The 20,380-nt window shown below is 48.5% G+C and overlaps 1 protein-coding gene across 1 annotated transcript in view; it reads left to right on the forward strand.

The window, feature by feature from the left end:
• FANCA (Fanconi anemia, complementation group A) overlaps nucleotides 1-20,380 on the forward strand; it is a 75,292-nt gene that overhangs the window by 22,450 nt on the left and 32,462 nt on the right. The window contains exons 4-18 of the mRNA XM_012657159.1: nucleotides 1,614-1,756; nucleotides 1,868-1,963; nucleotides 3,102-3,175; nucleotides 7,326-7,438; nucleotides 8,313-8,395; nucleotides 10,856-10,889; nucleotides 11,290-11,356; nucleotides 12,624-12,736; nucleotides 13,801-13,877; nucleotides 14,238-14,379; nucleotides 14,722-14,855; nucleotides 16,857-16,967; nucleotides 18,648-18,743; nucleotides 18,838-18,897; nucleotides 19,933-20,021. Coding sequence (XP_012512613.1) covers nucleotides 1,614-1,756; nucleotides 1,868-1,963; nucleotides 3,102-3,175; nucleotides 7,326-7,438; nucleotides 8,313-8,395; nucleotides 10,856-10,889; nucleotides 11,290-11,356; nucleotides 12,624-12,736; nucleotides 13,801-13,877; nucleotides 14,238-14,379; nucleotides 14,722-14,855; nucleotides 16,857-16,967; nucleotides 18,648-18,743; nucleotides 18,838-18,897; nucleotides 19,933-20,021 — 1,432 coding nt within the window. The remainder of the gene's footprint in view (nucleotides 1-1,613; nucleotides 1,757-1,867; nucleotides 1,964-3,101; nucleotides 3,176-7,325; nucleotides 7,439-8,312; nucleotides 8,396-10,855; nucleotides 10,890-11,289; nucleotides 11,357-12,623; nucleotides 12,737-13,800; nucleotides 13,878-14,237; nucleotides 14,380-14,721; nucleotides 14,856-16,856; nucleotides 16,968-18,647; nucleotides 18,744-18,837; nucleotides 18,898-19,932; nucleotides 20,022-20,380) is intronic.

The following is a 20,380-nucleotide window of genomic DNA, read 5'->3' on the forward strand; positions in this document are numbered from 1 at the left end:
GAGGTGGGGGCGGTTCTGGGGCAATAACAAAATGAAAGCCATTTCCTGGTCCTTTTCATTTTTATTATGTAATGACTGTTGTTTCAGAAAGTGATATTAAGTAATTTATTTTAAATTTCTATTAAAATAACCTCAAATAATAGGCCTGCCTTGACAACTGATCACTGAGTGTCATTCGTAAATGATACTGATTTGCACTGCCATAATCGTATTTGAGTTTCACACATTTTACGTCATTGGAGGGAAGCGGGCTCAGACACACACTTTCTTGCATGGAACTTGAGATCAAGTGGAGAGAACTTATGTAAGAAGCTCTTTCATCTGAACCACAGAAATATAGATAGACCTTTAATTCATGACTTTAGTTTTTCCTGGTAAAGATAGAGCTACTATACTTACTTACGTTTATATATGTGGTAAAAGCCTTGTAAATAAAAACAGAAATAAACTTTCCCGTGGAGATAAATTAGAAACAAATGTCTAGAAATTGGCATTTTTCTATCTTTCTCCTGTGAATTACATTTTGACCACAGCAGTTGCTGATTTCTAATACTGTAATTTGAAGCCTCTAACTATTGTAAGTGTTTTCAGAGCCTTGAAGATAACAGGCATGTGCTGCAGTTTGCTCTCCTGTTAAGTTCTTTTGGAAGCCAAATGAATTAGACGCCAGTTTGCTCATGGGCATCACCTTCTTCCAGCTGCCCTGCATTTCTCACTTTTTTTTTTTTTTTCTAAAGAGACAGGGTCTCGCTCTGTTACTCGGGCTGGAGTGCAGTGGCGTGACCATTGTTCACCACAGCCTTGAACTCCTGGGCCCAGAGATCCTCCCACCTCAGCCTCCCAAAATGCTGGGATTGCAGGTGTGAGCCACTGTGCACGGCTCTCGCTTTATCGAATGTGGACCAGAGGCTGGTGCTGCCTGTGGGCCAGCACTGTGGGTTCCACCTGGCAGCCCTGCGGTCTGAGCACACCTGTGACTTCTGCTGCCCAGCAGGTGCATGGCAGAGCATTGCAAAAATCCCTACCTAATTTTACCTCAAACATCAATGTCTACAGGTGTGAGCCCAGCTAATTGGGAGGCTAAGGTGTGAGGATGGCTTGAGCCCACAAGTTCAAGGTTATAGTGAGCAACAATTGCACCGCTACACCCCAGACTGGAGAACAGAGTGAGACCCTCTCTCTTAAAAAAAAATCAATATGAAGTCAACAGGAGCAGGCTTGTCTCTGACCCAGAAGTAATTAGAAAAACAAACGAACTGAAAGAGCCTGCAGCAGTTCTCAGTTTATTGTGCTCCTTTGGAAAAAGGTGATAAATTCTTGGTCAGAATATATTAATATCTCCTAATCTTGTTTTGCGTCACACAAAACGTAACAAATATGTGTGTATAACTCTGGGGTTCAGATGTTGCTACTAATTGTATTGTGAGCCGCTTTGGTCATGAAATTATCTTAAATTTTTATCTCAATATTCTCCCTTCCCATCTGTTCTCCCCTTTGAAAGGCAGTTTTCTATGACGCTATAACTTAAAGTAAGGCATTTTAAACTGCAAGTCTTCTGTCTTAAATTTTGTCCATGTTTTAAGAGAAAGCTATGGTTTTATTTTGTCTTTCAGGGTCTGTTTTGCGGGATGAAGCCTCAAGGCTGGGGGTTCCGGTGGGAGTTCTGTCGGCCAGGGTGGTGGCCTCCAGCATGGAGCAGATCTGCACAGCTGTAGCAGAGGCCGGTCCCTCTGCCGCGCTGGCTCCGGAACAGAGAGTAAGATGCCAGCGAGACGAGGAAACGAGCTAACTGTTATGTTTACGCTGGTTCCTTTAATAGTGTTTTAGGCAACTTGCCTGGTTTTTATAAGACTTAATCTTTTTTCAGAAGAAACTGTCTTCCTTGTTGGAGACTGCTCAGCACTTATTGGCACACGGTATGTTCTCCCGTCTCATCTTCTGTCAAGAATTGTGGAAAGTGCAGGTAAGTTTGAGGTTGTAATTCTGCCTCTCCAGTGTTTCCAAGTGGTATTCTGTTGACGTGGTTGGAGCCAGCAAAATCTCTAGTTTTCTTAGGAATTCCACTGAGCTTCTCATTAGTGACAGTGAAAAGAAAAGGGTTCGGCAAAGCCTCTGTTGGGGGGACAGGCCACCTACAGTCACAAGTTGTCCCTGCGCACCCCTCATTAGTGGTGTTCATTAGGATAGAATACACCACAAAACATGCTGCTCTGCCTTGAGTATATGATTGTAAAGAGTTTATCAGAACATTAAACTATAAAAATATAACTTAAAAATTATCCTTAACTGCTCATTTCTGAAGCATTTTGAACTTAGTATACTTACAGACTTTTGAAGAGTTGAAAGAACTCAAAGTAACCACTTGGTAGCACGTATATAGAAAGAGGAAAGAAAAAACGAAGGTGATTGTTCATTTTTTCCCCATTCTTTTGTCCAGTGTACATCATAGAGTTCATTTGATTTGTCAGGCGTTGTTGTGGTTCCGCACTCAGCGCTCTCAAGCGTGGAAAAGGGCCACTCAGTGTGTGTGAATTGCAAAGATGAACGTGCACATCAGAGCGGAGAGTCGGGAGTGTGGGGAGGAGTGGGAGTTAGCGGGACAGGAGGGCAGGACACAGCAGGCCACGAAGCTCAGGTCAGCATGACTGGAGCACAGTGTCCTAGCGAATGGTGTGCGTCTGTGCTGAAGAGAGGTTGTCACGTGGGAGAGGGTCAAACGGGAAAGACGCGGGCAGGTCACAAGAGGGCTGTGTGCCACGGTGAGGAGTTCGAACTTTGTCTTGGGAGCCATGAGGAGGCTGCAAAGGCTTCTGAAGAGGAGATCGGCATGTCCAGTTTGTGTTTTGAAATATTGTATTGGCCGCAGTTTGGAGAGAGGATTGGAGGAGGGTTACCCTAGAGCCCAGCGGGGGAGAAGTAGTAAATTTGAGGTGCTGGTCGTGAGTGTCTAAGGCTGGAGAGTTTGAAAACCACGAAATTTATATTTCAGGCCCTGTGCGTTACGCCACTTTAATTTTCCTTGGGGCATGATGGTTAGGAACCAAGGGTGAACATTGTGTGGGAAATGCATGAAGGACTCAAAATACTGTTATTTTCTTCAGAACTCTTTGTTGCTTGAAGCTGTGTGGCATCTTCATGTACAAAACATCGTGAGCCTACAGGAGCTGGTGGAAAGGTAATGATGATTCTATTATTACAATAGTGCGTGATTATTTTTGCAATCTAGTCTAAGACAAATTATGTTTCAAAGCCAAAAATCACTTCAAGAAGCTATTGCTATATTACTTAAAGAGAACATTTGTTGTAACTGAAGTGCTTATCATGCATATTTTCTTTGTATAAGATACATTTTGTGATAATATGTTTAAAAACTAGAAAAAAAGGCATCCATGCAAATATGGTTGATAGAAAACATGTAGAATAGACTACTTTTATTCCTTCCTGAAATCTCGTTAGGAGTCAGAAAAGGAACTTTATGAATGCTATAAGCCTGTAAAGATGGACCAGTGTAGGAAAGGAGGTAACAGAAACACAGTTTTGGAGACAGGAAGCATACGGACCAGTCATAAGTGCCTTAGCCAACTTAGGAGACCCGTCCTGGGCCACCAGTTTGGGAAGACGAGAGCCAGGCCAGTGTTTCCTCTTTATTCCTGAAGGTGTAGGGGGAAAGGCTCAACAGCACTGATTAAAGTGTAGATAAGAAGTATCTGGAACCTCAGACTGCATCCTGTGCTTCTCCCTCAGCCCAGCACAAGGCTGGAGGTTTGTGTGGTTCTTCCCTGGTGTAGTTTGGGGGACTGTGGAGCAGTTGAAAATGCCATGCTGGGCAGTGGTGTGACGCCAGCTCACGTCAGGAATAAAAACACTCGATCTTTTCCATGTACCAGAAAAATTCTAGATGAATCCCTGGAAGAGAAAAAAAGAAAATATAAAAGGACAAGAAGAAATCATAGAAGAATATTTTTATAATCTTAAAGTAGGAAGGCCTAAATATGACATAAAGTCCAGAGGCTATGGAAGATTAATAAACTTAACTGCGTGACAGACACACTTCTTAACATATACACACCTAATGTCAGCTCTAAAATCTATGAAGGAAAAACGGGCAGAATTAAAGGGAGAAATAGACATTTCAACAGTAATCATTAGAGATTCCAATTCCCCCTTCATTAATGGATAAAACAAGCAGATTAGCAATGACTTAGAAGGTGTGAGCGCCACAAACCAACCTGGCTGCAGAACACTCCTCTAGTAGTAGCAGAATGCATATTTGTAAGTCCCCAGCATAGAGCGTAAGGTTCAGGCCATCAAACAAGTTGCAATAGGTTTAGAAGGGTTGAAATCATTCAGTATATGTTCTCTAGCCACAAAGTAATTTAATTAGAGTCGACAACAGAGGGAAATTTGGAAAACCCACAATATTTGGAAATCATACAACACACTGTTAAATAATCATTGAGTGAAAGAAGTCCCAGGGAAATTAGAAAATACCTTGAGACAATTGAAAATGAAAAGATTATACCAACATTTATAGGATGCAGCTAAAGAAATGCTTAAAGGGCAATTTGTAACTGTGAAAGCCTATATTTTAAAAAAAGAATGATCTCAAATCAACAACCTGAGCTTTGACTTTTTTTTTTTTTTTTGAGACAGAGTCTCACTCTGTTGCCCAGGCTAGAGTGAGTGCCGTGGCGTCAGCCTAGCTCACAGCAACCTCTGACTCGTGGGCTCAAGCGATCCTCCTGCCTCAGCCTCCCAAGTAGCTGGGACTACAGGCATGCGCCACCATGCCCGGCTAATTTTTTTTTCTATATATTTTTAGCTGTCCAGTTAATTTCTTTCTATTTTTGGTAGAGAGGGGGTCTCGCTCTTGCTCAGGCTGGTCTCGAACTCCTGAGCTCAAACAATCCGCCCGCCTCGGCCTCCCAGAGAGCTAGGATTACAGGCGTGAGCCACCGCGCCCGGCCCTGAGCTTTGACTTTTAAAAACTTGAGAAAGAAGAGCGAACTAAATCCTAAGCAAGCAAAAGGAAAGAAATAATAAGGACTAGAATAGAAGTCAGTGAATTAGAATATGTAAAAACAATAGAGAAAAATCAGTGAAAAAAAATTGGCTCTTTGAAAAGATTAAAAAAATTGATAAACCTTTAGCAATACTGACAAGAAAAAAAAAGACAAATGACCAAAGGGTCAGGAATGAGAGAAGGGACATCACTGCTGACCTCGCAGAGATTAAACACATTGTAAGGGAATACCATAAACAATGTTTATGCCAGCAAATTAGAGAACAGATAAATGGACAAATTTCTGCAAAGATGCAAATGACAGAAATTGACTTAAAAGGAAAATCTAAAATTACTAACTTAAAATCTTCCCACATAGAGCATCCCAGCCTCAGATGATTTCACTGGGGAATAATGCTGTTTCTTCACACATTCTTCTGGAAACAAAGGAGGGAACACTTTGCAACTTATTCCATGCATTGTATTACCCTGATACTAAAGCCAGGCAAAGGTAACAAGAAAAATACGATCAGCATCTCTAAGGAGTGTAGATGCAGGGATATTAGCAGACTGAATCCAGAAACACAGGAAAGGACTATACACGCACCTTGACAAAGTGAGACTTATCCCAGAAACACATGGTTGCTTTGACATCTGAAGATCAGTTAATGTATCATATTAATGGAATAAAGGGCTTGAGTGATTCTCTCAATAGATGCAGAAAAAGCAGTTGACAAAATCCAACACTCTGCTGATGAGACTCAACAAAGTAGGGGTCAGAGGAACTTCAACTTGCAAAGACGTCTGTAAAAAGCCCACAGCTAACACCATCCTTTGTGGTTAAAAAGTGAAAGGTTTTCCCTAAGATCAGGAGCAAGGAAGGGTGTCCTTTCCTGCCACTTCTGTTCAGCATTGTGCTGGAGGTTCTAGCTGGGACAATTAGGCAGAAGCAATAAAAAGCGTCTATATTGGAAAGGAAGGACTAACGCTGTCTCTGTTTGTGGATGAGATGATCTTGTGTGTAGGAAATCCTAAGGAATCCACACAAAAAGTATTAGAGCTAAGAAATGAGTTGAGCACGGTTACAGGATATAAGACCAATATACAGAAATGGTATTTTTATATAGTGACGATGAAAAGTTAATTTAGAAAACAATAAAATTTTAAAGAGCATCAAGAATAAACTAGAAATAAAGAAGTACAAAACTTGTACACTGAAAACTATAAAACGTTATTGAAAGAAATTAAGACCTAAATAATCTTGGTGGGGTGGTTTATACCTGTGTAACATAGCAAGACCCCATTTCTGAAAAAAAGTGAAAAACAAATTAGCTGGATGTTGTGGTGCCTGTAGTCCCAGCTACTTGGAGGCTGAGGGAGGAGGATCGCTTGGGCCCAGCAGCTTGAGGCTGCAGTGCGCTGTGGTGATGCCTCTGCACTCCAGCCCAGTCTCTAACGCAGAAAAAAGAAAGTAAGATCTAAACACATGGAAAGACGACCTGTTTTCGTGGGCAGGAAGACGTAATACAGTGTCACTCCCCAAAGTGATGAGCACATTCAGCGCAGTTACCTCAAAATGCATCGAAAGCCTGAATGCAAGAGCTAAAACCGCAACATGCCTAGAAGAGAGCATGGGGGGAGTCTGCGTGGCCTCAGTACCTTTGATTAGGTGACTTCTTCTTAGATATGACACCGAAAACTCATCCAAAATAAAAACGTGGATCCATTGGGCTTCATTGAATTTTAAAACTTGTATGTCAGAGGATGTGTCCGAGACAGTGGAATACGAGAAATCACTTACACGTCACATGTGTTATGAGAGTCTAGTATTTGGGCCAAGAGCTCTTACAGCTCAATAATACAAAGACAAATGATCCAGTTAAAAATGGACAGAGGGTTTCAATAGGCATTTCTGCGAAGAAAGAGATGGCCGGTAAATGTTCTGTCGGGCACCAGGGAGCCGCAGGCCTGGCGGGCGAGAGCTCCCCCTCACGGGTAGGTGAGGCCACAGGTCACGTGGGTGTCTGCGCGGCTGCACCTTGATGCGAACCTGTGACCTGTAACTGCAGCTGTTTTGTCAAGGGCTATTTTATCATCACCGAACCTTCTTTTCCCCCCATGACAATAGTGAGCGACTCCACATAAGTAAACTACTTGAAAATGATGGTTTTTTATGTCAGTAGCAACCAAGTGGTGCCCCTTCCCTGGGGCAGAAAGGCTTAGACGGTCGCCAGCTCAGCCTCGCTGGCCCAGCTCCCTGGTGAAACGAGAGTTGCTCACGATGGCAGTGGTGGCTCAGGCTGAGCTGTGTGTCTGTCTCCAGCCACTCTGACGTGCAGGCTTTGGGAGTGTGGCTCTTCAAGAACCTGTGTCTTCTGTGCGAGCAGATAGAGGAGTCCTGTCCAGACATGGACATCGCGAGAGCTATGCTTTCTGGTACGTTCCTGGGTAGGATTCATTTTGACCAATGGGCTCGTCTGCTACGAAGGTACGTTGGCGGCAGAACTGCCTCCAGTGACTGCGGGAATCCAGCTTGACAGCATCTCGGTCTGAATCTGTCCTGGTGGGTTTGTATTTGACCTGAGTGGTGTGGAAGTTCCAGTAGCTCAGCCCGTTGGCGCGTGTGTTTCTGCACACCTTTCCCTCAGAGCGGCCCCAGCCGCGTCTGCGGCAGCAGAACCCTGCATTGCCAGTAATCCCCGAGGAGTGATACCTACGATAAAAATCCAACATGGAGTGGAATGGTCGATGCAGGTAGCTTGTTTTTGTTTCACTTTGCAAAAGACACATTCCTTTTTCCTAAAACTTTCTTGGTGGCATGAGCTACTTATGATTCTAGAACTCCTGTAATCTAGTCTTAGGTAAGGTTAAGTTTAAATTAGAGATTAGATAGAAAATCCTTTTAATTTCAGCCCTATTGGTCCTACTCTCTTAAGAAGGGTGAGTGCGTTTCATGCCTCAGGATGTGACGTACCTGGTCCCTCTGTTGCTGGCGTTGGAGATGGCTGGAGACACCATCCCTAGGGCATCCTTGGGAGCCACCTTTGTTTAGGAGAGAAAAATCCTTGCTATAAAGTTGATTCCCCTTTCAGATAGAATGGCAAGAAGAAAAGTCTGGTTGTGTTGGCTGGTTTGGTGAGTGCCGTGTGCTGTGGGGCTCCCTGGGGCCGGGAGCCGTGTCCTGGCAGCTGCCCTGGCCCGGTTAGCCCTCAACCCGTGTGCACACACCCCTCTGAAGGGTGGTCTGTGTGGTTCACAGCTGTTTGGAGACCACATTATATGTAAATACTTGGGTTTCGTGGTTTTTCAGGTCTCGTACAAATGTTTGTTCTGAGCGGATTTCAGAAACACTCAGATCCGAGAAGAACTGTGGAGTCAGAAAAGATGCCCCAGGTAGGAGGAGTAAAGTGAAGAGGTTGGAAATTGGCCTCATTGTAGAAATGGGCCGCACCCTTGAGAGTGGTCTCCAGCCCCATCCCAAGCGTTTTGTACAAATATTTTTACTGATACGTATTTGTATGTGTTTTGGGGGTACATGTCATATTTCGTTACATGCACAGAATGTCTAATGACTAAGGGTATTTGGAACATCCACGACCTCAGTATTTGTCATTTCGTGTGTCAGGAACATTCCAGGTCCCCTCTTCTAGCTACTTTGAAATACAGATACGCTGTGGACTTTAGTCACCCCACTGTGCTGTGGAACCCTAGAACCCACTCCCATCTGACTATATGTTTGTGTCCATTAACCACCCTTTCTTCACCCCACTTCCCACCCTCTAGTGTCTGTCGTTCGACTCTCCCTCCACGAGACCAACTTTCTTTAGCTCCCACGTGAGTGAGAACACGCAGTGTTTGTTTTCTGTGTGTAGCTTATTTCACTTAACATAGTATCCTCCAGTTCCATCTGTGTTACAGCAAATGACGACATTTCTTCTTTCCTTACTTCCATCTTTCTTTCCTTTTTTTTTTTTTTGAGACAGTCTCTTACCCTGTCACCTGGACTAGAGTGCCCTGGCATCAACCTAGCTCACAGCAACCTCAAACTCCTGGACTCAAGTGATCCTCCTGCCTCAGCCTCCCAACTAGCTGGGACTACAGGTGTATACCACCACGCCCGGCTAATTTTTAATTTTGTTTTTTTGTAGAGATGGGGTCTCACTATATTGCCCAGGCTGGTTTCATACCCTTGGCCTCAAGTAATCCTCCTGCCTCAGCCTCCCAAAGTGCTGGGATTACAGGTGTGAGCCACTGCACCTGGCCCCTTTGCCCACTGTTAAGTGAGATTATTTGTTTTTTGTTTTTTTTTTCCTGAGTTGCTTGAGTCCTTTGTATATTCTGGGTATTAGTCCTTCATCAGATGAATGGTTTGCAGATACCGTCTCTTCACTCTGCTGATGGTTTCCTTTGCTTTCCAGAAGCTTTTTAGTTTACTGTAGTCCCATTCATCTATTTTTATCTTTGTTGCCTCATGTCCTAAAGCGTTGCCCATATGTTTTCTTCTAGTAGTTTTATAGTTTTTGTTCTTACATTTAAGTCTTTAATCCATGTCAAGGTGATTTTTGTACATGGGGGGAGAGAGAGAGAGATCCAGTTTCATTCTGCACATGGATATCCAGTTTTCCCAGCATCCTTTACTGAAGAGTCTATTTTCCCCAGTGAGTATTCTTGGAGCCTTTGTCAAAAATCAGTTGGTTAGGCTGGGCGTGGTAGCTCACACCTGTAATCCCAGCACTCTGGGAGGCTGAGGCAGGAGGATGGCTTGAGCCCAGGAGTTCAAGGCTGCAGTGAGCTGTGATTATGCCGCTGCATGTCAACAACCACAACAAAAAATCTCTTCGCTGTAAATATGTGGGTTTATTTCTGGTTTCTCTGTTCTTTTATGCCAGTGCCGTACTGTCTTCGTTACTGCGGTCAGGTAGTGTGATGCCTCCGCTTTGCTGTTTTAGCTCAGGGTTGCTTCGGCTATTCAGGCTCCTTTTCGGTTCCATAGTTCAGGTTTGCAGATTTCAGTAGCGTTGGGGGCACTTAAGAAGTCTGGATGGATGTGGTGCCTTCTGGGGATGGAACTTGGACATTGATCCACTGTCCAGAAATACTTAGGCATTATTTTTGATGGACTGTTAGGGAATTTTAGGATTGTTTTTTCTATTTCTGTGAAAAATGACGTTAGTATTTTGATGGGGATTGCGTTGAATCTGTAGATTGCTCTGGGTAGCACGTTCCAAGTTTTCGTTCCCTTTTGGAAGTTCCTGAACCACAGCCTAACATTTTGCCACACACCCCAGGCTGTAAGCATTTTGTGAGGAAATCTACGTTGTTGCAGTCGTGAGGTGCTCTTGGGTTTTATTTCTCCGTAAGTCAGTGGATTGAGGAAGGGAGATGTGCGGGTCGCATCTTCTCACCCAGGTCTTCTAGTCCCAGAGGTCTCGAGGGTGCCGGTCTCAGCACACGGCCCAGGATCCAGGCCCGAGCCTTCCGGCTGGGGAGGGAGAGCTCTGCGCCGCAGTCCAGGCCGAGATGGTGTTGTCAGCAAACCTCTCGTGCCCACAGCTTCCCAAAGGCCTGTCAGAGCCAGTGTCCTGCCCAGCCTCGGGGCTCAGCCTCAGGCCACGCGGGAGCAGTCGTAGGGTGTCACTAGGGAGGATTCCAGAAAGTTCCGTGTCTTCACTGTCTTGGTCTCCTTGGTGCTGGGATAATTTCTAGGTCTAAGAGGAAATTTTAAAAAGTGGACCTCCTTGTAAAGTTAACTTCTTATTTTACTTTAGAATAACAAGTAATTCTCTTGTGTTGTGCGAGCATGTGACTGCCTGAAAATACAAAGTGATGGTGGTTTACGTTCTGTTTTGACAGGTCGCCTTTGACGTGCTGCAAAGGATGCTGACCTGTGAGTCGATCGCTCTGGCCAGGTTGCTCATGGCCGTTCTAGCAGTTTCTTGCCTTTCCATTCGAAGTGTTTTGCCCACCTGCCTCACTGTGCGGATTCTACGCTCCGCTCTGTCCTGCCTGTCAGATCCTAGTGGCTTCAGATTTAACATGCAGAGCAGCGATGTGGAGGGACAGCATTTTAATCTGTGGTTAGCGGGGAAGTGTTTTGTTCTGTCTACGTGTTTTGATTAGCTTTAAAGGCTTACGGATTTCAGTAGCGCTGAGGACACTTAGAAGTCTTGATGAACGTGGTGCCTTCTGGGGATGTGATTTGGAAATTGTCCAGAAATACTTTGTTAGGGATTGTTTTCGATGGACGTGTGCTGATGTCGTTTTCTGTTCCCGGCTTCTGTCATCAGTTGCCCTGGATGCTCTGGCTGCCGGCGCACAGGATGGGTCCCCCTCGCACAAGGCGGTGACGTGCTGGTATGTCCCGGGGCAGGACTGCCTGGGGTGCACGGGAGGTTGTTCCTGCTACTTGAGAGACCCAGCGTACTTTAAACACTTCCAGAGTGTCGACAGCTGCCTCCTGAGCATTTTCTCTGCCGTTTGTGGTAATGTCAGGAGCAGTCAGCCGCTGGGAACCCTGGGAGCGTGTTCCGCTCAGCCTCCTCCCTCTGCAGATGAAGTGGGGTGCCGGGCACCCCTTCCTGGGCTATCCTGTCTGCTTCTGCAATTCCTGCACTTCTGGTCCCAGGAATGGGACCCTGAGAGTCATTGCAAACCTTCCTCCCACTGAGTGTACCCAGGTGGCTCCTCCCTCACCCTCCCCACATTTGATCTGGGTGCTGTGGCCTCCCTCCCTCCCTGCTTCATTCCTGCCCTCTTGGCCCACCTTTCTGGAACACACGGCAGTCACGCGTCTTCCCAGTTAGCCGCCGCCTGCGTAGATTCTACGGTGGTTGTGGTTTTGCCACCTTTGTTTCTCTCCCGATAGCTCTGTGGAGGTGCCTGTGGACCTATCTGTGGATGGGAAGGCGGGAGGGGAGGCATCAGGGCTCGGGGAAAGGTGGGGTTTTGGGGAAGGCGGGTGCTGGGGTTTTCTTATAACGAAGGTGGGTGGGAACCTCGAAGTCCAGTCCTGGAGCCAGGAGAATCCCCGCCGTTCCCAAGCCTTTCCAGTCTTCTCATTCCCTACTTATCTTCACCTCCTTTCCTGTCCTCCACAACTACTTCAGTAGCGCTCCATTAACCATCTTGTACAGTTCAGTCCTTTTATTAAAGCAGTGTGTAAAATACCGCATTGTTCTCCGAATCTTTGCGTGTGCATCAGTCAGCTCAGCTGCTGGAGCGAAGTACTAAAGTCTGTGGCTTGTGAAGCAGATGATTCTCGCAGCTGTGGAGGCTGGAAGTTGGGAGGTTGGGCTGCTGTGGCGGGTTCTGGTGAGGGCCTCCTTTCGGCTTGCAGAAGGCTGCCTTTCCCTGCGTGTACGTGTGTGGAGAGGGGCAACAGCTCTGTGATGTCTCTTCTTACAAGGGCAGTGACCTCACCATGGAAGCCCCACCGCCACACACTCACCTAACCCTAGTCACTGCCCCACCCCCAGATACCATTACATCGGGAATCAGGGCGCCAGCGTGGGGATTTTTGAGGACACAGTTCAGCGTGTAGCAGGGTGCTTGTTTTTGTAATCTACGTAACCAGGTTGCTCCAACTCCCTTTCCAGAGAAGCTCTTTCTGCTGCGTTTGCAGGTTCGGTGTGTTCAGTGGACACACGTGTCGCGGCATAACATGCACAGATTCTCCCAAGAGGTTTTTCAGTCACACTCTGACTCAGGTCCTCACGCACAACCCTGTGCTGAAAGGTAGGTCCTGGTGCTGAAGCCGTGGAACTGCTACCCAGTTTGGACTGTTTTCCCCTGTTGCCACGGTGCTGCTCGAACGGGGAGAGGCCAGGGGCTCTCGGCAGCTCTTTCGGCTCTGTACTCAACCGGAGCTTGGCCTCAAAGCATGTGGACAAGATTTGAGGATCTAAGATGCTTTGGTCATGAAGGACACTTGATTACAAAATGTCCTTTCATTTGAGAGGGACACGTTCTTACGAGAAAATCCAGAAGTAAAGAAGAGGAGATAGAATAGTCACCAAAATAGAACTATCTTTAACATTTAACATTTCTGCTGGCCTTTTCTCCCATCCAAGTACTGACCAGGCCCGACCCCGCTTAGCTTCTGAGGCCAGATGAGATCGGGGTGTTCAGGGTGATATGGCCATAGACTCTTCTGACCTTTTTCTAAACAGATTTTTTAAAAACATGGTTATTATACTGTCAATACCGTGATTCTGTTTTAATGTCGTTATATCATAAGCATTTTCTGATGCAGTTATGTGGGTTTCTTGCAAGTGTTTAATGGGTCATCTGCCCGTGGGTGTCCTGTTACCGTGTCTGTGACAGACTTTTCCCAAGTCTTCGCTGTCCGCTGACTGAGCTTTCTATGTCTTGTCCCGTGTCCCAGGGCAGGTGATCGGGCGGGAGTCAGGGTGGGGACAACGCACAAACACAGGAGATGCCCACGGTTGCTGTGAGGTGCTTCCCAAAGGGCTCAGCACCTGCTCTAAGCCGTGTCCTGTGAGTAGCATCCTCACCGTGGTTGGTTTATTGACAGTTTAAAGCTTAAAAGCAGCAGAATTAAAATGCAGTTGATACACTGGAAGTATTTATAGGGAGTAGGACAAAGTATTACCAGTAAGTAAGTAGGCCACAGGCACAGAGAGTTGATAATGTAGAAAATAGACAACAAACAGGGAAATGGTGTACTTACTAGTAATTAAAGAAAATACAAAGTAAAACAAAATAGTTTTTTTCACATTGAAGCTTTAAGGCACAACTTTGTGATCACTGACGTGAAATCTGTGTTTCTCCTCCTGCAGTGTCTGATGCCGTCCAGATGCAGAGAGACTGGAGCTTTGCGCGGACCCACCCTCTGCTCAGCACTTTGTACCGCAGGGTGAGTGTGCGGACCTGCTGCCGCGCTCACGTCGGGGATCTAAATCTGACGGGCCAGATCCTTGTCCAGCTGACTCCCAGGGACGCCACGTGGGCAGTCTGGAGTCTGGGTGAGCCGTGGCTGTGCACGTGGGCGGAGCCCTCCCTGAGATGAGGGTTCTCCAGCCGGTACTGACACCACGGACGGGAGAGAAGTTAAAACATCTTCACAGCAGCTGTGCTGCATCCGGCCACCTCGCAATCCTTCCCAGGGGAGGTGGGAGGTGGCTACGGTGGGCCAGGACTCGCGGGAGGCAAGGGACTGGCTTCTGGCTGGTGTTGGTTTGCTGCGACGTTAAGGGAGTGGGCACTTGTGTTTCAGCTCTTTGTGATGTTGAGTCCAGAGGAGTTGGTTGGCCGTTTGCAAGAAGTTTTGGAAACACAGGAGGTCAACTGGCAGCGTGTGCTGTCCTGCGTGTCCACACTGGTCGTCTGCATCCCAGAAGCACAGCAGCTGGTCAGCGGTGCGTCCGCATGAGCCGGGTGGTGCTGGTCAGGGTGTGGTGGGTGTGTGGCCTGTGCCCTGGGGGCGGCAGAATCCCAGCGTCTGCGGGGAGGCCTTCCCTGCCTGCCCAGCGCCCGGGGTCCTCCTGTCAACGGAACACCCTCACTCAGGCTCTTCAGCACTGACGGCCGCTCTGAGGTCCGGAGTGTGCGCTGCTTCTTCAGGGTCTCCCGTAGCTGTGCTTGTCCTTTGAGAGTCGGCGCTTGGGCAAGAGCAAGCACGTTCTCCCAGTGGGGCACTTGGTATTTCATTTCCACCTGGCGTCCGAGTTCAGCCGTGGCTGGTCCTGGCTCTCACCTAGGTTGGGTGGCCCGTCTGATGGCGCATGCGTTCGAGAGCTACCACCTGGACAGCCTGGTCACCGCGTTCCTGATCGTGCGCCAGGCTGCTCTGGAGGGCCCCTCTGTGTTCCCGTCGTATGCAGACTGGTTCAAGGTGAGCTACCTGGCCAGCCTTTCACCTCAGCTACTGATCCTCAGCAGGCCTGGAGTAGGAGCCTGGGGTCTCCTGTCCGATGCTCTGTGCTGTGAGGACGCACGGGCTTGAGGAGAGAGCTCGAGGCAGTGTCCCTGGACAGACCTTCCATGTGCGTCTCTGAAGAAAGCTTTCTTCCACCTGGCTCTTTTATTCCTCAGAGTTCCTTCTCATTTGACCTTAGTCTCCCCCAGCTCTGCCCAGTTGGCCTGGGGCTCCCAGTAAGTGCAGATGTGAGTGGCTGCTCTGTCCGCAGTGAGGTGCGGGGAGGTTTATGGCAGAATCTACGTACCACCCTGGACCACGTGTTTATACACGTCCGGCCTGGTTTCCTGGCGTTTGCGTACTCGACCTGCTGGCAGGGACTTTGCTCTCTGGACTGCAGCAGTCCACCAGGTAGTGGGGGTCTCAGGCCACGTATCTCCCGGGGTTCACATCTTCCAAGGTGACAGAGGGCTGGGAGAGGAGCATTTCTGGAGTGCTATGTTGAGGGGGTGTTTTGGTTTTGCTTGCTTTTCCTCTCACCTTTTGAAATCAGCTTTATCAAGGTATAATTTAAATCAAATGCACCCAACGGAAGTGTACAGTGGATGAGTTTTATAGATGTATACATGCGTGATCAACGTTTGAACATCTGTTTTAACCTTTATCGTTAAGAAACATTAATATGTTAATAAACCAAATGGTTGCTAATTTGAGCCCTCCAGGTTGTTAATAATATGTCTTAGCAGATCACATTGTGTGGTTAGCGTATTTTTTTTAATCACGGAAAGAACTGCCTTTTTGCTGGAGAGACATTACACCTGAGTGCTGTGACCACGCCCTGGCCTGTGTGTCACTGCAGACACTTCACCTGAGTGCATTCGATAAAGCGTGGGTCTCCGACGCCGACACAGGTGCATCCCCGCTGCAGCCAGCGTCAGCAAGGCTCACTTTCAGTTGAGTGATGGACAGTTCAGCGTGGAGGGGACTGCGGCCCCTTGTACCTGGTGGAGAACTTAGGTGGGGGCTGGGTGGTCATGTGTTGGGGGAGGGGAACCCCTGGTGCAGTCTCGCGTTTTATTTAAATCTCTAAGTGACAGGCATTGAGCCGTTTTCCGGGCATGTGGCACATAGTTGATGTCTGAGCTTTGCTCCTCTAGCATCCTCTCTCAGAGACACATTACCAATGTCACCAGCATTTCCCCCTTTCCCTCTCATGGCTAACACCTGTCTGCATGATAACGTTCGGCAGATTTTGGCAGAACGTTGTACGCTTTGAAAAAGACCGAGGTGGCCCTCGGTGCACGGTGCAGTTCAGCTTTTCACAATGAACGGTCACCTCACGAGGCTGTGGGAGCGTGCCGCGCAGGACGTGGTCGGGGGCAGGGGTCTGCATGGTCTGGGGCTGAGTCACTGGGTTCTCCTGTAGGTACAGGTTCCTTTGTGGTGTATTTGGGGCCACGATCGTTTAAATCCTCCTTCTGGCCCGGACCCCCATGGTCTGCAGCAGCGTGGATGCTCCCTCTGCCCCTGAGGGGTTTCCTTGGGGTTTGCTGTTGCTCCACACCTGTTCTGTTGCAATCTTGGGGTTTCCACCTGCTGAGGGGCGACTGCCCTCGGCCTGTTCCTGCAGCTGCCTCTGCTGCAGGAGGAGTTTGGAGATGAGGGTGTCTCCATGGGACGCGGGAGCTCGTTTGCTAAGTGAAGAGCTCTTGCCAGGGCATTCAGCGCATGGCGCCCCCAAGGATCTGAGCGCCATAGTTACGGTTTTCTACAGGAGATTATTTTTACTTTCTTCCTTTGAATAAACTTTCAGCTCGTCTCATCAAAGCACAGCCATGACATCTTTAAATGTATGAAACAAAATCACTTTTGGTCATTTTTCTCTTTCACAGTAGCAATTTCCTATTGATGAGATGGGCTGGTGTGGCAGCCCAGACCCTGCCCGGCTATCCCAGCCTCACGCCCCTTTCTCCACAGGCCTCCTTTGGGAGCACACATGGCCACCACGGCTGCAGCAAGAAGGCGCTGGTCTTCCTCTTCAAGTTCCTGTCGGACCTTGTGCCCTTTGAGGCCCCCCGGTACATGCAGGTGAGACGTTGCCACAGCACCTGTGGTTCCTGGTGCTCTGCCCGCTTCTCCCTCAGTCCAAGGAACCTCCCTATCAGCCGCCGCCTCTGCTCTGAGCCCCAGCCGGGCCCCTGCCCTTCCCCACGCAGTTCACGGGGACACGGCACGAACGCCACAGCTAGGGACAGCGGCGTGGACATGCAGTGTGAGTGCGGGCGTGTGACGGCAGGTGCCCAGCACTGGCTGCATGTCATGCCGGGGTCTGCCCTGCACAGATGTATTGGCAGCCGTCCAAAAGAGGGACACGTCTGCGTGGTGCTATGGAAACACCTTCTGGCACCCGGTTCTGCAGGAAGAGCAAGTCTTGTGGCACTGAGTGTAATAGGGTTTCATTTTTGCCTCTAAAAAATATTTTTTCATATTCTAGGGAACAGTCTGGAAAGATATACTCCCAAACTGTCATCACTTCTGGGAGTGGAAGAAAAGAAATAGGACTTTCCATTAGTACAGTCTGAGGTGTTTTTTGTTTTGTTGGTTTTTTTAGATGGGGTCTTGCTCTGTTGCCCAGGCTAGAGTGCAGTGGTGTTGTCACAGCTCCCTGCAGCCTCCAACTCTAGGCTCCTCCACCTCAGCCTCCTGAGTAGCTGGGACCACAGGTGCTGCCAGCACACCTGGCCCAGTTTGAGGTTTTTTATGAGTGTATTAATTTCATGATTAAAAAATGCCTTACTGTGGCTTTTTTTTTTAATCAGATAACTATTCCTAGCATTCATTATCGGGGGTGGAGGACCTGGAAACTGATTCTCACCCTCTTTTTTTATTAAGAAATTTGCATTACATTCCAGGGAGTGTGTACAAAGAGTGAAGTTGTGTACCTGTCACCAGGCCGGGGGCTGGAGCTGGCCCCTTCCCCCATCTCCCTGGGCGCCATTGTGTTTTTGGCTATAGTTAGTCCTTTAAGACAAAAAGATGCGTCTGGCGGGAGTGTCGGGTGCCTGTCCTGTCCTGAGCCTCTGAGTGTCACAGCCTCCCACACCCGAGGAGGGAGGGGAGATGGTTCCCAGGAGGGCGAGGGTTTGGTCACCACGGGGTCTGGCCTGGGCCCTCTTCCCGGCCTGGCGCACCTGTGAAGGGAGAGTGGCGGAAACAGAGTCCAGCACGTGGAGACCCCCGCAGCTTCTGCCCTGGCTGTCCTCGGCTAATTGCCCGACTTTCCCGTCCCCTGTGCTCGCACCCTGCTCTGCGGCTCCGCGGCCTGGCGTTGACATGCACGGGCCGTTGCCTCACTTGCCACCTGCTGCTGGTTCCTTGTGAACTCACACTCGGTGTGTCCGTAGCACCCGAGCGTCCTCTCCAAAGTGCACTTTTTTGGTCATTGATTCTGTCCTTCTCCCAGCGTCACAGATTTGGAATCAGTGCTGACTCCTTTCTGTGCTGGCCGGGGCAGGGCTGCAGGTGTGTCTGGCGGTGCCTGCCTGCTGGATCTGGGATTCCATGTCCGCTTGCAGGACCAACCGTGTTAGGGTTCCTTAAGTTTTTGCCTGGGGAAGCAGCCTTCTCTTGTTGTGGGGTTGAATTCTGCTAAATGTTTACTGGGCAAAGGACTGTGTGTCTCCACTCAGCGTTGTTTAGGTCCTGGAAGTGAGCGGTTGCCCCCGACGGCGTGTGTACCCACGTCCACGCTCTGCTGTCTGTCCTCAGGTGCACATCCTCCACCCACCCCTGGTTCCAGACAAGTACCGCTCCCTCCTCACGGACTACGTCGCTCTGGCCAAGACGCGCCTGGCCGACCTCAAGGCAAGTCCACGGCCTCCACGCCTGCTCCTGAGACCTGTCCCGGCAGAGACCAGCGTCTTCATTTTCATGTTCTTGTTCCGTCTCTTCTCTGAAGGTGTCTATGGAAAACATGGGGCTCTATGAGGACGTGTCATCAGCTGGGGACGTTCCGGAGGTAATGCCCTGAGGCCACCCTGCGGGGCCTCAGTCGTGCTCAGTGCTCACCAGGCGCGGGTCCAGTCCTCCCTGACTCGGTGGAGCATTCCAGCCTGGGTGCCGTCACGCAAAAGTGCGGGAGGTGTTTTGTTCTGAGATATCCTACCCTGCGTGTGTCCCCCTGGGGGGAAGCACCTGGTGCAGTCAGCTGGTCCTTTTAGGAGGTCCGTGTACGTGGGGTTGAATGGAAGAGTTAGTCTGTGTTATTTTCTGGGAATTACAGAAAAGTGTTAACTTTGTAAGCCAAAGGTCAGATGGCCATGTGATGTGTGTACGTCAAGGGTAAAAACCACCTTTTCTAATTTTTAAGACCCTTTTACTTTGAGGTTGTGAATTGCCGAAGACCACTTACGGATGCCGTTAAAGTGTTAGGTGAAAGTGTTTAATGCAGTTTTCCATTGAAAATTCATTGCTGTTCCTAAGTTGCCATTTCATAATCTTTTCAAATCTCAAAAATTAAGTCTCTCCTTTTCCCACCTGGAAATCTTTTTTTTTATTTTTTAATTTTATTTTTTAGAGATGAGGTCTCTATTATACAATGGTGTGATCGTAGCTCACTGCAGCCTTGAGCTCCCAGTTTCAAGCGATCCTCCCACCTTGGTCTCCCGAGTGCGCCACCATGCCTGGCTAATTTTTTGTAAAGATGGGGTCTTGATACATTGCCCAGGCAGGTCTCCCACTCCTGGCCTCAGGCCATCCTGCCTCAGCCTCCCAAAGTGTTGGGAATACAGGCGTGAGATGCCACGCCCAGCCAGTTTGAGCTTTCTCAGGGTAGAAAACAACAAGTATAATCCCTTTTCACGTTTTGCTGGCATTTAGGGAATTTGCATGTATGTCCCAGATCCTTGCTGTGTGTCGACCGTGTCAGCCTTTGCCTCTGATTTGTGCAGAGAATCGTTGCAACAAGGAAGAGGCTGGTGCTGGCCTTATCTGCTCCCTTTCTTTTTTAAACCTTCTGTTCTTTCTCCCCCACTCCTCCCTGTGTGGGAACCAGCCCCACAACCAAGCGCCCCAGGATGTTGAAAAGGCCGTCGCGGTGTTTGAACACACGGGCAGGATCCCAGTCACCGTCATGGAGGCCAGGTAGGGTTGGGCTGTCCAGAGTGCAGCTGGTGGCTGCAGCACATCCAGGTCCACTGTGACGGCTGTCATTGTGGGGGCTCTTTTGAGCGTGTCCTGTGTCCTTAGCCACGTAATGAGGGTGGTCACTGTCTGTTCATGGCGAGGCAGGAGTTGGGGGCGAAAAGGTCACAGCAAAGACCCTGCCCTCAGGGGGCACAGAGTGACATGGAGAGCTGTGCTCTTGCTGGGAAACATGTTTTCTTCTGTAAAAGCATGCGGTGCCCCTCCTACCCTGAAACAGCTGACAGGTGGTATTGCCTGGGGAGCCTGCACCGTGGGAGGTTATTGGGCTCACAGTTTGGTAACAGTGATTTTTTTTG

Source organism: Propithecus coquereli, unplaced genomic scaffold (assembly GCF_000956105.1).
Source record: "Propithecus coquereli isolate 6110/MARCELLA unplaced genomic scaffold, Pcoq_1.0 Scaffold531, whole genome shotgun sequence".
Taxonomy (NCBI): domain Eukaryota; kingdom Metazoa; phylum Chordata; class Mammalia; order Primates; family Indriidae; genus Propithecus; species Propithecus coquereli.